The following is an 18,749-nucleotide window of genomic DNA, read 5'->3' as shown; positions in this document are numbered from 1 at the left end:
TATATTCAAACAGAGAGGACTGTTAGGTTGACTATCAGAGGTTTCCCTATATTGAGTACAAACAGCAAGGGGGGGGGGTGAAAAAAAAAAAAGAAAACTTAATTCCTATAGCACTCCAGTGAAATATTTTCCAGATACCAACTTCTGCAAAGTTTCTATTCTCCAAACAGCTAAAATAAATCTGTGCAGAACATCCCATATTTTTGTTTCTATCAAATAGATATAAAATACATGGATTTTATTATCATTTAAAATGGTCCAATTTTTCAGCACAAGAAGTGTTGATTTCCCTTTCTTCTAAAACTATCTAGACTTTTCACTGGTAATCATCATTTCCTTACTCTCAGTATATGTGTTAAAGGCAAAGATAAATCCATCCCCAGCTCCAGGAAGAGGCATTTGGCTGAAGCTTTGGTCAGTGAGAGCTTTGCACACACTGCCCACTGAACTAGTATGGGAATAGGCATAACGCATGAGCCAACTGGTTTTAATCAAAGCAAATCCTAAGATTTTTGTGTGTGTTACTAGAAAACACGTGTTCTTTCTGTTGGACTTAGAGCTCGGAATATAAAACTCAAGCTCATGTATAGGGGACCTGCCCCAAAGTGAAATCAACATAGATTTCATTATATATGTAACACTAGATAGCTAACATAAACTGACATGCTAATGACAATTTAAGTTCCTACATCAAGCTGGCATAATGCTAGATACCACTGGATTCTTCAGTTACATCAGTCAATTAATTTTTATATGGCTTAAGCCAGTGTGACTCAGGTCTTCTGCTATTAACTATATGATTCCTGACAAATATATGTGTGATGGAGGAGTCACTTATAACAATGAAATAAAAATACATACAGTTAGTACTTGCTTACCTTTTGGTTTAATAAAGCACTTGCCAATTTTTGTACTTCTGAACTCAGTAAAGTAGTTCCTCTGATGACTTTGCTGAGAGCAGCAAGAGACTGGTGGACACTTTGTACTAAACGAATAGCATTAAATTGTTCAAGAATGATGAATGACAGTATTGGAGATCCTTGTCGATCATTAGGAGGAGGCACTTTCTGATGTATCAGGTTTGAATTCTAAAAGAAAAATGTCATAATATTTACCGAATAGTAACACAGATCACTGATATATAAAACGCTTTGAAACTTATTTAAACCTTTTGTTCTATTCTGTTTTAAAAACTATTTTGAAATGCTTTTATTTTATAAACGGTCAAATGTATTAAGTCAGCAAATACACAGGAAGGGAATTCTGGAGTTCCTCAACATTTAAAGCGGTGTGTGGGCCAGGCACGGTGGCTCCCATCTGTAATCCCAGCACTCTGGGGGGCCAACGCAGGTGGAGCATTTGAGGTAAGGAGTTTGAGACCAGTCTGGCCAACACGGTGAAACCCCGCCTCTACTAAAAATACCAAAAAAAAAAAAAAAAAAATTAGCCGAATATGGTGGTGTGCACCTGTAACCACAGCCACTCAAGAGGTTGAGGCAGGAGAATTGCTTGAACCCCGGAGATGGAGGTTGCAGTGAGCCAAGATTGTGCCACTGCCCTCCAGCCTGGGCGACAGTGAGACTCCATCTCAAAAAAAAAAAAAAAAAAAAAAAAACGGTGTGGGAAATGAGAATTAAGAATAGTGAAAGGGAAACCACATTAAGTAATAGTATGGTAAGAAAAGAAAGTAGAAAAAATGGCATCCCGTAAGTCAATGCAAAGAGATCAGAACAACTGCAATACTACTCGACCACTACAAAGAGAGAAGAGATCATGGTTTTAAAATAAAATGTGAATGGGCATTTTTTTCAATTTGAAAATTACAACACAAAACCACAGTAAAACCAAAAACGAAATCTTGTGCTCAAGATCAGTGAACATTATATCTTAGTATTTATTTCTATATATATGCTTTAACAAGGCCTGTGATATATGACAGTTCTGGGGTTTCTAAAGAAAAACTGAAGGAATCCCATTTGTTTCCAAACAGCTTATTAAGAGAAAAAAAAATCACTTTCAATAATTAAAAGAAAAAGATCACTTTCAATAATATTCTAAAAGTGTCAAAGAACTGCCAAGAAATAATTTTGGAAAGTGCTATTCTCTTACCTACTACTCATTATCTTAATTTTCTCTATCTATTCTGCTTACAGTCTTCATTAAGGATCCCTTCTCCTCATTCTACTAGTTGCCACATTGACGAGTCTATGGTGGCACTGTTGCTTTTTCATCTATTTAGCATAGTAAGTAATTTAACCTACCATGGTTGCTGCCATTAAATAAATCAACATTAAGTAAATTTTATTAGCATAAAATCATTCCTAAAAGCAGATTCAGGCTATGAGCTTAAATGTTGACAATTTTATCCCTATCACTGCTACATTTACAATATTAATACTCTGAAATCATTTTTGAGATACATACATACTGAATCCAGAGGGGGAAAATGTCTAATATTATAAAAAATTAATTAGAATTAACTACTTGTCAGAGCATGCAATAAATAATATTTAGCACATCTCCATCCTAAATCAACTAAGTAATAAAATTCAAATAAAATTTGAGTTATAGACCTTCTGTAATCCTTTATATTAAAACAGGGTTCCTGGAAGTAAATAATATGTGGTATTTAAATATTTATCAATCATATACCAAGCAAGATTAACAAGTACTAATTTAGTTTGTTTCAAAGTATATTTTGTGGATTTTAATCCATTTTATTAAGTTGATAGCATTGTTTGCACTGTCACTTAATAGAACAAAAACACTCAAACTTAGATCATTGAAGCAAGATTCCATTTATCTACAATCCAAGAAAATAGGTAGCTAAATGTACTAAACATTTTATTTTTTATTTATTAACTTTTTCTTGACAGGGTCTTACTCTGTCTGTCACCAAGGCTGGAGTGGCTCACTGCAGCCTCGACCTCCTGGGCTCAGGTGATCCTCCCACCTCAGCCTCCTGAGTAGCTAGGAATACAGGCACCCGTCACCACGTCCAGCTAATTTTTGTATTTTTTGTAGAGACAGGTGTTTGCCATATTGCCCAGGCTGGTCTCAAACTCCAGGACTCAAGTGATCAACCTGTCTTGGCCTCCCAAAATGCTAGGATTACAGGCATGAGCCACCATGTCCAGCCTAAACTTTTTAAAAGGTTGATTTAGCAATCCCCACAATATCCAAGCTGAAACTAACTCAATTCTAAAAATAAATACGGCTGCTTTAAACATTCTCAAAAGATGAATGGAGCATATTTATGCAATAGCAACATGTTAAATTGTATGTTACATAGTCTTGAAAATAAAAACATTTATATTTCAAATATAGCTAACAATCACAAAATGAGTATGTTGCAACAACTATGCAGTATGCTTTTTGATGAAACTAGCAAGTGACAGCCATATGTTTACTCAATTGATTACTAGGGGTTTTTTTTTAATTGAGTAAATACAATTGATTGAATTGTATATTTTTGAAGGATTGCTTTTGACATTTTAAAGTTCATCTTGTCCTTAAAAAGCTCAGTGTATACAGGCAAAATCATTATCTGATCATGGAGCTGCTAGGAGGGAATAAGGTTTTCTTAATTCCTTTCTTTCTCTCATTCTGTCTCTATTTATTTTTATTGATTTAGATACAAGTGCAGGTTTCTTACATGTATATAATGCATAGTGGTGAAGTCCACACTTTTAAAGTACTCATCACCTATGAAGTACAATGTTCACTATTTAGGTATTTTTTCAACCCTTACCCACCCTCCCACCTTTTACAGTGCCCCATATCTATTATTCCACTTTGTATGTCCATGTGTACCCATTGTTTAGCTCCCATTTATAAGTCAGAGCATGTGGTATTTGACTTTGTTTCTGAGTTATTTCACTGAGGATAATGGCCTTCAGCTCCATCCATATTGCTACAGAAGACATAATTTCATTCTTTTTATGGCTGAGTGGTACTCCATGCTGTGTGTGTGTATACAGGTTATCAATATTTAAAACTTAGCTATTAAGCAAGGAAACACATTTAGGCAAGAAAAATTTGTCTAATTTGGTACAATTTAGGTGTGAAACCAGGTTGTCTGTGTTTTAACTGAAATAATTTCCTAGGTGGGATACTATTTTAGACCTAAGTGAATGGATGACACATGAAAGTAGCATTCTTTTTGTTTGTTGATAATTGAGCTTTTAGAAATGATTCTCCCTCAGAAAGAATTTTTGTCAGCAGAGTACACTCAAGCAATGGGTAGACCAGAGTTTAGCGTGTTTATCTGTAAAAGTCCAGACAGTAAACACGTCAGACTTTGTGGGCTGTAAGGTCTCTGTTGTAACTACTCAATTCTGCTGTTGTAGGATGAAAATAGTCACAGACAATATAAACAAATAGGCATGACTGGGTTTTAATAGAACTGTATTTACAAAAACTAGCAGCAGGCTAGATTTGGCCTATTCCTGAGCTGCAGTTTGCCAACCTCTCAACTAGATTATCACTTGTACAAGGTGTTATGGGGATTGATATAGAGTCTAGGTAACATCAGAGTCCTTCTTAGATATGTGACTCAGTGAAATTCATAAGATGTAAAATGTAGCCTCTGCTGTATTTATCCATAGCTTATAAAACAGTAATCAACAAATGGACAAAGGTATTTTTTTCCAGATTATATGATCATGTCTTGGTTCAATGTATGTTTTCTATGATAAGGAAGATAAAGATAACAAAAGACTCGATGAACAGTCACCTTAAAAAGCAAAAAAGGAAATTAGAAGTAAAAACAAAGTTGGAGTGGATCTGTAAGGGTTAAAGAAAAGGGAAAAATACCTTCACTTCCATGTAATGGAAATTCTACCTTTGCCCTCAAGTAACCCTTCATTCCTCTTTAGATAATCATTTCCTATCGTCTGGGCAGAAGCCTTTCCCAAGTCTTAGTCCACAGAGTTCTGGAAGAGTTGATTCAACTCAGTTCCACAAATTAATTTGCAACTTGAATTGGGGCTTAACTAATGAGAGTGTTCCATTCTCTTGACCACAGTGACTGGTTCAGGGATGGCAGCATGACCAAACAGAGACAATGAAATGTGGTAAGAATTCTGCTGGGTATTCTGAAAAATAGGAAACTGTTTCTTTCTACTAGACTTGAACCTGAGGGATCATAAATTAGAGAATAGCTGCAATAATTCTGTGATAATAAAGAGATGCTGTATGAAAAATTGTGCCAATACAGAGAAGGGTGTGTGTGTGTGTGTGTGTGTACATATACATAAATATATATATGATATATATGTATATCAGTGATACAATGATCATATGTAATATACATGATCATATGCATGTATATATTCCAGCACATCAGATCTTTCAGAATATATATTATATATGAGGATATACATAATACATAATAAGAAATATATATGTATATAGAAATCACTGGGTCCTCATGACATTCTTGCAAGTTTCTTGAAACAAGCTATGAAAAAAACATTTTAACACCTTTTCAATCATATACACCATAAATTTCCATTTTTCACATAAGTCAGTTTGAGCTGAATTTTCCAATTACTTGCCATCTAAAATGTCATAACTGACTAATGCAAGTTCAACAGACAACTTTCCCAAGCATCTACGATCAGAAAGGTCAAAATATTACATATCTGGATTAAATTATGCCCATATCTGCATGTCTGTATATTATGTACATATCTGCATTAAATTAAATCCACAAGTGGATTTCTGGCAAAACTGTGGAAAGAGGAGGGTAGGGAAGGGAATAAAAAAGGAAAGAAAACAGCATTTTGAGTTTGGTGAGTTCAAGGAATTCAAAGATTATAGAATTTCTTGCCACCCATTTCATAGGATAGCTGGCTGCCTTACTGTACCAAAAGCCAGTTATTAGTGGACAGAGCTTGGATTTCTAAACCTTTTATACCTAGTAACAACTATAGTCATACCTCAGGGGATTGGATCCCCTCCCCTCCCATAGCACAGGGTATCCACATCGCAATTACTTTTGCACCAACCTTATTTCAAACAAAAGCTCCTTTGTATTAGCTCTGTTTGTCCACTAATAATTGGCTTTTGGTACAGTAAGGCAGATGGCTATCCTATAAAATGGGTAGCTAGAAATTCTATAATCTTTCAACTCTTTGAACTCACCAAACTCATAATGCTATTTTCTTTCCTTTTTTATTCCCTTCCCTACCCTCCTCTTGGTATTGAGCCTCCCTCAACACCAAAATCTATGGATGCTCAAATTTCTTACATAAAATGCGGTAGTATTTGCACATAAACTGCACACATAATTCTGTATACTTTAAATAATCTCTGGGTTACTTATAGCACCTAATACAATGTAAGTAAGCATTACGTAAGTAGTTGTTATACTGTATTGTGTTTTTTATTTCAGGATATTTTCAATCTATGGTTGGTTGAATTTGCAGATGTGGAACCTACAGATTCGGAGATCCGTATTCCTTTTCATAGCAAATTGTCAAGTGGATCAAATAAAACCCAAACAGTCATGTTTTAATTGCAATTAAAGATATGTTATTTAATTGAGCAAGCAGAATTCAACCAGGGTAAGTAATAAATACCCAATAAATTGTTTAAATCAGAAGTGTTGAAGAGCTGAAATAAAGGGCAAAAACACAGGAAACTAGTAGATCAAGTAAAGCCAAGGCTGAAAGAGAAGGGGAATTGATATGGTTTGGCTGTGTCCCCACCCAAATCTCATCTTGAATTCCCATATGTTGTGGGAGGGACCCAGTGGGAGGTAATTGAATAATAGGGGTAGGTCTTTCCCATGCTGTACTCGTGATAGTGAATAAGTCTCACGAAATCTGATAGTCTTATAAAGAGGAGTTCTCCTGCAAAAGCTCTCTCTCTTTGCCTGCCCGCATCCACGTAATAAGTGACTTAACTCCTCCTCGCCTTCCGCCATGACTGTGAGGCCTCCCCAGCCATATGGAACTATAAGTCCATTAAACCTCTTTCTTTTATAAATTGCCCAGTCCCGGTGTGTCATTATCAGTGCATGAAATGGACTAATACAGGAGTATTCTGAAAGATCTGAGGCATGGAAGCTAATGCTATTACATATTTCTAAAAGAAAAATCAGGAGAAACCTACAGAACACTAATACAAAGGAGCCTTTGTTTGAAATAAGATTGGTGCAAAAGTAATTGTGATTTTGCCATTTTAATAAAAACTATGAAACTTTCAAGGCATATGAAATGAGTAAATAATTTTAAAGCAAATTATTTTTTAAAGTAGGCTATTAATAGAAAAGATGGCACATTAATAAAAATTTTTATTTCTAGGAAAGTATCTTTAATATGATATCTTCTCCATAATTTGGCCTGAGGAATGATTCTGCTCTGTGAAGCTATCAAGTAAACAGGTAAACAGTAGAATAATAGAGTAACAATACAATCTCACATTAAGAGGCCTAACACAGACCATGATATTTAAGAGGAAGAATAGCTAATTTTCATGGAGTACTGATTATGTGTCAGGCGTATGCCTTTCAGTACAAAGTTATTTTGTTACATTTTAAGTTCTGGCTGGGTGCCGTGGCTCACACCTGTAATCCCAGCACTTTGGGAGGCTGAGGTGTGTGGATCACCTGAGGTCAGGAGTTCAAGAACAGCCTGGCCAACATGGTGAAACCCCGTCTCTACTAAAAACACAAAAATTAGCTGGGCATGGTGGTGCACACCTGTAATCCCAGCTACTAGGGAGGCTGAGGCAGGAGAATCGCTTGAACCTGGGAGGCGGAGGTTGCAGTGAGCTGAGATCACACCATTGCACTCCAGCCTGGGTGACAAGAGCGAAACTCCGTTTCAAAAAAAAAAAAGTTTCAGGAATATAAGAGTGTGAGAGAAGGGTGGGTTATGAAGAATAACACAGAATATCATACATTTGAGATTTTTGTACTTGCTTAAAGGAAACCAACAGGAAGACTTTTTTTTTTTTTCCAAAATTGACTTACACTGAAAAGTTTATCTTTGCCTCCATACCCCCCTAAAAATCAAATGATGTATATTTTTCCATGAAATGCCTTTTGGTGTGCTTTATGTGCATGACTGATTCTTAGAAAGCCAATAAGATAGGGGTGGAGCCAAGATGGCTGAATAGGAACAGCTCCAGTCTAAAGCTCCCAGCGTGAGCAACGCAGAAGACGAAAGATTTCTGCATTTCCAGCTGAGGTACCGGGTTCATCTCACTGCGGATTGTCGGACAGTGGGTGCAGCGCACCGAGTGTGAGCCGAAGCAGGGCAGAGTTTGAGATCTGAGAACGGACAGACTGCCTCCTCAAGTGGGTCCCTGACCCCCGAGTAGCCTAACTGGGAGGCACCCCCCAGTAGGGGCACAATGACACCTCACACGGCTAGGTACCCCTCTGAGACAAAGCTTCCAGAGGAAGGATCAGGCAGCAACATTTGCTGTTCAGCAATATTGGCTGTTCTACAGCCTCTGCTGCTGATACCCAGGCAAACAGGGTCTGGAGCGGACCTCCAGCAAACTCTAACAGACCTGCAGCTGAGGGTCTTTACTGTTAGAAGGAAAACTAACAAACAGAAGGGACATCCACACCAAAACCCCATCTGTACATCACCATCATCAAAGACCAAAGGTAGATAAAATCACAAAGATGGGGAAAAAACAGAGCAGAAAAGCTGAAAATTCTAAAAATCAGAGTGCCTCTTCCCTTCCAAAGGAACGCAGCTCCTTACCAGCAACGGAACAAAGCTGGACAGAGAATGACTTTGACGAGTTGAGAGAAGTAGGCTTCAGACAATCAAACTTCTCCGAGCTAAAGGAGGAAGTCTGAACCCATCGCAAAGAAGCTAAAAACCTTGAAAAAAGATTAGACGAATGGCTAACTAAAATAACCAGTGTAGAGAAGTCCTTAAATGACCTCATGGAGCTGAAAACCAGGGCATGAGAACTACGTGATGAATGCACAAGCTTCAGTAGCCAATTCAATCAACTGGAAGAAAGGGTATCAGTGATTGAAGATCAAAAGAATGAAATGAAGCGAGAAGAGAAGTTTAGAGAAAAAAGAGTAAAAAGAAATGAACAAAGCCTCCAAGAAATATGGGACTATGTGAAAAGACCAAATCTACGTCTGATTGGTGTACCTGAAACTGATGGGGAGAAAGGAACCAAGTTGGAAAACACTCTGCAGGATATTATCAGGGAGAATTTCCCCAATCTAGCAAGACAGGCCAACATTCAGATTCAGGAAATACAGAGAATGCCACAAAGATACTCCTCGAGAAGAGCAACTCCAAAACACATAATTGTCAGATTCACCAAAGTTGAAATGAAGGAAAAAATGGTAAAGGCAGCCAGAGAGAAAGATCGGGTTACCCACAAAGGGAAGCCCATCAGACTAACAGGGGATCTCTCGGCAGAAACTCTACAAGCCAGAAGAGAGTGGGGGCCAATATTCAACATTTTTAAAGAAAACAATTTTCAACCCAGAATTTCATATCCAGCCAAACTAAACTTCATAAGTGAAGGAGAAATAAAATACTTTATAGACAAGCAAATGCTGAGAGATTTTGTCACCACCGGGCCTGCCCTACAAGAGCTCCTGAAGGAAGCACTCAACATGGAAAGGAACAACTGGTACCAGCCACTGCAAAAACATGCCAAATTGTAAAGCCCATCAAGGCCAGGAAGAAACTGCATCAACTAACGAGCAAAATAACCAGCTAACATCATAATGACACGATCAAATTCACACATAACAATACTAACCTTAAATGTAAATGGGCTAAATGCTCCAATTAAAAGACACAGACTGGTAAATTGGATAAAGAGTCAAGACCCATCAGTGTGCTGTATTCAGGAAACCCATCTCACGTGCAGAGACACATATAGGCTCAAAATAAAGGGATGGAGGAAGATCTATCAAGCAAATGGAAAACAAAAAAAGGCAGGGGTTGCAATCCTAGTCTCTGATAAAACAGACTTTAAACCAGCAAAGATCAAAAGAGACAAAGAAGGCCATTACATAATGGTAAAGGGATCCATTCAACAAGAAGAGCTAACTATCCTAAATATATATGCACCCAATACAGCACCACCCAGATTCATAAAGGAAGTCCTTAGAGACCTACAAAGAGACTTAGACTCCCACACAATAATAATGGGAGACTTTAACACCACACTGTCAACATTAGACAGATCCACGAGACAGAAATTGCACAAGGATATCCAGGAATTGAACTCAGCTCTGCACCAAGTGGACCTAATAGACATCTACAGAACTCTCCACCCAAAATCAACAGAATATACATTCTTCTCAGCACCACACCACACCTATTCCAAAATTGACCACATAGTTGGAGGTAAAGCACTCCTCAGCAAATGTAAAAGAACAGAAATTATAACAAACTGTCTCTCAGACCACAGAGCAATCAAACTAGAACTCAGGATTAAGAAACTCACTCAAAACCGCTCAATTACATGGAAACTGAACAACCTGCTCCTGAATGACTACTGGGTACATAACAAAATGAAGGCAGAAATAAAGATGTTCTTTGAAAACAACGAGAACAAAGACACAACATACCAGAATCTCTGGGACACATTCAAAGCAGTGTGTAGAGGGAAACTTATAGCACTAAATGCCCACAAGAGAAAGCAGGAAAGATCTAAAATTGACACCCTAACATCACAATTAAAAAACTAGAGTAGCAAGAGCAAACACATTCAACAGCTAGCTGAAAGCAAGAAATAACTAAGATCAGAGCAGAAATGAAGGAAATAGAGACAGAAAAAACCCTTCAAAAAATCAATGAATCCAGGAGCTGGTTTTTTGAAAAGATCAACAAAATTGATAGACTGCTAGCAACACTAATAAGAAAAGAGAGAAGAGTCAAATAGATGCAATAAAAAACGTTAAAGGGGGTATCACCACCGATCCCACAGAAATACAAACTACCATCAGAGAATACTATAAACACCTCTACACAAATAAACTAGAAAATCTAGAAGAAATGGATAAATTCCTCAACACATACACCCTCCCAAGACTAAACCAGGAGAAGTTGAATCTCTGAATAGATCAATAACAGCCTCTGAAATTGAGGCAATAGTTAATAGCTTGCCAACCAAAAAAAGTCCAGGACCAGATGGATTCACAGCTGAATTCTACCAGAGGTACAAGGAGGAGCTGGTACCATTCCTTCTGAAACTATTCCAATCAATAGAAAAAGAGGGAATCCTTCCTAACTCATTTTAAGAGGCCAGCATCATACTCATAACAAAGCCTGGCAGAGACACAACAAAAAAAGGGAATTTTAGACAATATCCCTGATGAACATCAATGCAAAAATCCTCAATAAAATACTGGCAAACCGAATCCAGCAGCACATCAAAAATCTTATCCACCATGATGAAGTGGGCTTCAACCCTGGGATGCAAGGCTGGTACAACATACGCAAATCAATAAATGTAATCCAGCATATAAACAGAACCAATGACAAAAACCACATGATTATCATCTCAATAGATACAGAAAAGGCCTTTGACAAAATTCAACAACGCTTCATGCTAAAAACTCTCAATAAATTAGGTATTGATGGGACATATCTCAAAATAATAAGAGCTATCTATGACAAACCCACAGCCAATATCATACTGAATGGGCAAAAACTGGAAGCATTCACTTTGAAAACTGGCACAAGACAGGGATGCCCTCTCTCACCATTCCTATTCAACATAATGTTGGAAGTTCTGGCCAGGGCAATCAGGCAGGAGAAGGAAATAAAGGATATTCAGTTAGGAAAAGAGGAAGTCAAATTGTCCCTGTTTGCAGATGACATGATTGTATATCTAGAAAACCTCAGTGTCTCAGCCCAGAATCTCCTTAAGCTGATAAGCAACTTCAGCAAAGTCTCAGGATACAAAATCAATGTGCAAAAATCACAGGCATTCTTATACACCAATAACAGACAAACAGAGAGCCAAATCATGAGTGAACTCCCATTCACAACTGCTTCAAAGAGAATAAAATACCTAGGAATCCAACTTACAAGCGATGTGAAGGACCTCTTCAAGGAGAACTACAAACCACTGCTCAAGGAAATAAAAGAGGATACAAACAAATGGAAGAATATTCCATGCTCATGGGTAGGAAGAATCATTATCATGAAAATGGCCATACATCCCAAGGTAATTTACAGATTCAATGCCATCCCCATCAAGCTACCAATGACTTTCTTCACAGAATTGGAAAAAAACTACTTTAAAGTTCATATGGAACCAAAAAAGAGCCTGCATTGCCAAGTCAATCCCAAGCCAAAAAACAAAGCTGGAGGCATCACACTACCTGACTTCAAACTATACTACAAGGCTACAGTAACCAAAACAGCATGGTACTGATACCAAAACAGAGATATAGACCAATGGAACAGAACAGAACCCTCAGAAATAATGCCACATATCTACAACTATCTGATCTTTGACAAACGTGACAAAAACAAGAAATGGGGAAAGGATTCCCTATTTAATAAATGGTGCTGGGAAAACTGGCTAGCCATATATAGAAAGCTGAAACTGGATCCCTTCCTTACACCTTATATAAAAATTAATTCAAGATGGATTAAAGACTTAAATGTTAGACCTCAAACCATAAAAACCCTAGAAGAAAACCTAGGCAATACCATTCAGGACCTAGGCATGGGCAAGGACTGCATGTCTAAAACACCAAAAGCAATGGCAACAAAAGCCAAAATTGACAAATGGGATCTAATTAAACTAAAGAGCTTCTGTACAGCAAAAGAAACTACCATCAGAGTGAACAGGCAACTGACAGAATGGGAGAAAATTTTTGCAATCTACTCATCTGACAAAGGGCTAATATCTAGAATCTACAATGAACTCAAACAAATTTGCAAGAGAAAAACAAACAACCCCATCAACAAGTTGGTGAAGGATATGAACAGACACTTCTCAAAAGAAGACATCTATGCAGCCAAAAGACACATGAAAAAATGCTCATCATCACTGGCCATCAGAGAAATACAAATCAAAACCACAATGAGATACCATCTCACACCAGTTAGAATGGCAATCATTAAAAAGTCAGGAAACAACAGGTGCTGGAGAGGATGTGGAGAAATAGGAGCACTTTTACACTGTTGGTGGGACTGTAAACTAGTTCAACCATTGTGGAAGTCAGTGTGGCGATTCCTCAGGGATCTAGAACTAGAAATACCATTTGACCCAGCCATCCCATTACTGGGTATATACCCAAAGGATTATAAATCATGCTGCTATAAAGACACATGCACACGTATGTTTATTGCGGCACTATTCACAATAGCAAAGACTTGGAACCAACCCAAATGTCCAATAACGATAGACTGGATTAAGAAAATGTGGCACATACACACCATGGAATACTATGTGCCACAAAAAATGATGAGTTCATGTCCTTTGTAGGGACATGGATGAAGCTGGAAACCATCATTCTCAGCAAACTATTGCAATGACAAAAAAACAAACACCACATGTTCTCACTCATAGGTGGGAATTGAACAATGAGAACACATGTACACAGGAAGGGGAACATCACACACTGGGGCCTGTTGTGGGGTGGGGGGAGTGGGGAGGGATAGCATTAGGAGATATACCTAACGTTACATGATGAGTTAATGGGTGCAGCACACCAACATGGCACATGTATACATATGTAACAAACATGCACGCTGTGCACATGTACTCTAAAACTTAAAGTATAATAATAATAAAAAAAAGAAAGCCAATAAGATAGCCCAAAATACTTTTGTGTGTGTGTGTGTGGTGTGTTTTAAAGTATGAGGAGAGCCCAACTGCTCTCAAAGAGTAAGCTAATTGGTTCAATAACTTTATGGCTAAAAGGAAGAGTTAGCATTTCAACAGCTACTGTACAGACTCAATGAGAAAACAAAAAATAATTCCAGTACCACATAACATCACCAGTGAACAAAAAAAGGAAGTCTACAAACAAAGCATAATCATTTAATACACATATATAACTTATTTCACAGTTGCTCAAAATAAAAAGATTATTTCAGCTTCTATTTCAAGTAGGGCTAGCTGCTGCTGAAAACAACCAAAAATGTTGAATAACATATTAAAGCATATTCTTAAATGCACCCAAATGTAACTATGAGTTCAGAAGTAAGGCATGATTATTCAGAAAGCTAAGTGTTGACTTTTTAATCTTCATCTTTATTTACCTCATGTTGAATGTGAACAGAGGTATTCTAGATCAGATTGCTTATTAATTCTCTCATAGTAACTAAGTGTGTTGCCCCTACCTTCTTGCCCCAGGCCTTATTTCTGGGGCAGCCACATGAAAACCAGATCAATTATCCTATTCAAGTAGACAGATCTTCCATTGGCTAGGTACAAGGGGTAGAGAAAAATGGTTTTTCTCTGCTTATAAAGAGAAAGAAAGCAGCTGTCCTCTTTCCTTTGAAAGGGGATGTCTAGGAAATGTAATGTGACTGAATTTTAAAGAACACTGTGGTACATAAATAAAATCTCTCCAGGAGCCAGATGACCTAGAGATGATTCCAAGTTTTAGAGCTTTATTCCTTTTGATATGTAAATATTTAAGGAGATAATGCTATAGTCCCTCCAGGACTCTGGATTTAATATAGGATTTTAGGCCCTTTGGCCTTTTTCTGGAAGCTAATATAAGTTTTATTATCCTTTCTGATCAGACCAATAAACTAGGCAATGGCTACAAATTTAATTCTATGGTAGATGAAGAGTCATAAGACTAGGGTTTTTTACACAGAAACACTGAGAATGTAACACGCTGACAGATCAGATTCAGCTGAAAAAAAACAGTGAACCAGAAGACAGTTCTGTAGAATTTATTCAGAATGCATCATGTAGAAAAAAAGATGGAAATTATGAGAAATAAGACACATGATGAATAGAGAGAGAAAGGTCTAATATATATCCAATATCAGAGTTCCAGAAAAGGGAGATAGTGAAGTAGTAAAAATTTAAAGAGTAACTCAGATGTTGATAGTACTGATCAACACCACTAACGAAAATTCAAAAAGCCCATTAAATCTTACCCAATTTTTTAAAAAAATGAATTAAAGAGAAAAAGAACACAATTCCATACCCAATCTCAACAGTATAACTGCAGAAAATCAAGGTAAAGAGATCTTAAAAGCAGCAAGAAAAGATAGATCAAAGAAGCAAAAATTGACTTCTCAACAACAGAAACCAGAAAAGACAGAATTCTATCTCAAATCTACCTTCAGTATAATGAGACATTAGATGTTAATACAGAATAACATACCCTTTAAGACAGAGGGCAAATTAAATGCATTTTCAGATAAATAAGAACTCAAGAGTTCACAACCAAAAGATACTTTCTACACTATAAGCAAATGCAAAGTGAAACCAAACAATGTCTGAGATACAGGAAGAAACAAAGAACAATACAAGTGATAAACATGGGGCAAATCCAAATAAGCATTATGTACATGACTACAACAAGAAAGACAGACAAAAATATAAAATCATAACTGCATATAAAGTTGGAATTGAGTACAATATACTAAGCTTCTTGAAGTGTCTGGGAGTTATGCAAATATACTGAGTTTAACTTTGATAAGCTATGTATGTACAAAAAACATGTAGAATACCAACTAAAAAGTAAAAAATGCATATAAGTTGTAAACTAGGAAAAAGAAACATTAGAAAATAATCAGTCCAAAGGAAGATAAGTAAAAAAAAGTAGAAAAAATATAAAATGTATAATTAATCCAAATTAATGTAAACAGACTAAATATTCCAGTTATAGATCAGGCATAATCCAGCTATAGGCTCTTTATAACAGGCACCCATAGAAAAACTTGAGAAAGTTAACGTTAAAAGTATAAATTAGGATATACCTAGCAAAAAATAACCAAAAGAAAACTGATATACATATATTAATATCAGAAAAATAGGAAAAACATAAGCGCTAAAGAGAATCACTTTACGATGATAAATGTTCAATATATCAAGAAGAGATAACATTCTGAACGTGTATAAATAAAACAAATGAACAAAATGCCATTTTGTGTATGTGTAGTAGTATAAGCTTTGAATTAAAACATTTTACACTAAAGGATAAAATGGGAGGACAGCAGTCAACAATAGCAGAATATTCATTCTTTTCAAACATAACAAAATGTTATTGCATAGTGGGCCATAAAGCAAATCCCAACAAATTTCAAAAGATTACTGTCATAAGACCATATTCTCTAGTCATAATGTAGTTATACATAATAGACATCTATACCTAAAAGGTAATCAAGACAGTAAAGAATGAGTAAAAAATGGAGCATAGAAGTTGAAGTTACAATGAAATTTAGAAAATATTTAAAAGTGAACAATAATGAAAACATACCTATCAAGCTGTGGGTTATAGTTAAAATAGTGCTCAGTAACATAGCCTTCAGTGCTTTTATTAAGATTTTTAAAAGGAGAGGCTGGGCGTGGTGGTTCATGTCTGTAATCCCAGCACTTTGGGAGGCTGAGGCGGGCAGATCATGAGGTCAGCAGATGGAGACCATCCTGGCTAACATGGTGAAACCCCATCCCTACTAAAAATACAAAAAAATTAGCTGGGTGTGGTGGCGGGCACCTGTGGTCTCAGCTACTCGGGAGGCTGAGGCAGGAGAATGGCGTGAACCCGGGAGGCGGAGCTTGCAGTGAGCCAAGATTGCGCCACTGCACTCCAGCCTGGGCAATAGAGCGAGACTCCATCTCAAAAAAAAAAAAAAAAAAAGATTTAAAAGGAGAAAGAATTACCAAACTAACCACACAAATCAAGAAGCATAACATTAGAGAAAAAAACCAATAAAGGACGTGCAAATGAAAAGGCATATTCTATTATGTAGGAGGTGTTATCTCTCAGCATATATGTTTGTGAAGCTGGGGCTAACTCTGCAAACTGAAGTTCTTCTTTACAGATGATGTCCTATTAGGTTCTGCCAGTGGAATTTCTATAGAAGAACGTGAAGCAGGAATAGAGGAAAAGGAACTTCCTTCTTCCTGTTCATTTGAGATTCTTTTCAGTATCCTTTCAACAACAGCAGTTGGCTCCAGTATCCAGCTTAATTTGGCACCCTCAGCCTCAGCCAAAGAATCCCCCCCTCAAACACATCAGTACTTCTGAAGAGCAGCACTCCTTCCTCAGAGGTCTAAGTCTGGCTCCGAGGGGTCTTTCTCCAATTCTACATTCAGATTAGCTCAGAATCTTTGATTCCCTTTGTTCCTCTAGCTCTAGGGGAGGCAGCTGCTTCCTGCCAATATCTCAGTTATTCCACTGTTGCCTTTTTGCTCTTTGAGCTCTCCAACATGTGTTAGCAATTCTCTATATTAAATTATCCATTAAAATACCTAGTATTTGTTCTACTTTGCTGACTGAAACACTATAAGTAAATGACATAATTTTTATTATCAAAAGGAATGAAACATATCAGTTTAGGAGGAGGGGCATAGATAAAGTTTTACTAAGAACTAAATTCAAAGGGAAATCTTTCACCTGGGACATACAGAACTGTGAATTAGTTTGTGGAGTTTCAGAAGTGTTAGCAAAAAGAAAGCTCTAAGCACAACTGAGAAATGCTTTCATCCAACCAAGGTATGTATTACAAATAAGTATCATACCACAAAGTTTTGAAAAATAGTATATAGCAATCATTTTATGACTCACCTTGATTAATAGGAAAGAAAATTGGACAAGACTCTGAGAGGAAGAAATTATCAATTTTAAAGATATTTTTAGTTCAGCAACCTAAGAAAGTACTATTTTTGTTACTGTCTTAATTTTATTTAACTTTAGCATATTCTTTAGAAATTAAGCTATTCCAAGTCTACAAGTTTAATTTGGCAGATACATAAATCTAGGGAACATTCTGGACAAAAATATAGTTACTGGTTCAACTCTTGTTCAGAAAAAAAGTCTATCACCTATTTTTCTCTCAACAGATTCTACCAGCCCAAAAGAGATTGTTTTACATGCACCTCTTATCATATGGGTAATTTAAATGAGAATTAATGGGAGTTCTGAAGCTATATAAAGTAGACGTAAATTGGTTAGAATGTCAGTAATTCTCAATAGTTATCACCATCAACCAGGTATTAAAAATTGCTGGGTGGTAGCTGGTATGTAATAAAAATTTTAAAACAAGAACTGACCTTTCAGAGGCATACATGTAGAATACTAAAGAAGATTAGATTCTTTGGGTGTTATACTTTTCAGTATTTTGCTTTTCAAATTGTTGTTTTCAAATGTACTGAATTTTTCAGAATACCAGGAAAAATTACACAAAAATAAGATGTTAAAATGTGTATTTGAACAGTTTACACAATGAGTTAACCATTAACACAAAGTAATGTTAAAAGTTATATACTTAAATATATATTTTACCAAAAAATATAGTCACTAACATCACTAAAAATTTGAAGACACAGTCTTAATCTTCAAGCATGAACGTCTAAATTAATAAAAGATCGGGCATGGTGGCTCATGCCTGTAATCCCAACACTTTGGGAGGCCAAGGCCGATGGATCACAAGGTCAGGAGTTCAAGACCAGCCTGGCCAAGATGATGAAACACCATCTCTACTAAAAATACAAAAATTAGCCGGGCGTGGTGGCAGGTGCCTGTAATCCCAGCTACGTGGGAGGTTGAGGCAGAGAACTGCTTGAACGCGGGAGGTGGAGGTTGCAGTGAG

The 18,749-nt window shown here is 36.8% G+C and overlaps 1 protein-coding gene across 2 annotated transcripts in view; it reads right to left on the bottom strand.

Annotated features, from left to right (window-relative positions):
• Positions 1 to 18,749, bottom strand: part of DYNC2H1 (dynein cytoplasmic 2 heavy chain 1) — a 374,041-nt gene that overhangs the window by 77,610 nt on the left and 277,682 nt on the right. For both annotated transcript variants that reach the window (XM_003828371.5, XM_003828370.6), the window contains one exon: positions 879 to 1,088. In XM_003828371.5, coding sequence (XP_003828419.1) covers positions 879 to 1,088 — 210 coding nt within the window. The remainder of the gene's footprint in view (positions 1 to 878; positions 1,089 to 18,749) is intronic.

The sequence above is a fragment of the Pan paniscus genome, chromosome 9 (genome assembly GCF_029289425.2).
Source record: "Pan paniscus chromosome 9, NHGRI_mPanPan1-v2.0_pri, whole genome shotgun sequence".
Taxonomy (NCBI): Eukaryota; Metazoa; Chordata; class Mammalia; order Primates; family Hominidae; genus Pan; species Pan paniscus.
This window is presented reverse-complemented; position numbering and strand designations above follow the sequence as displayed.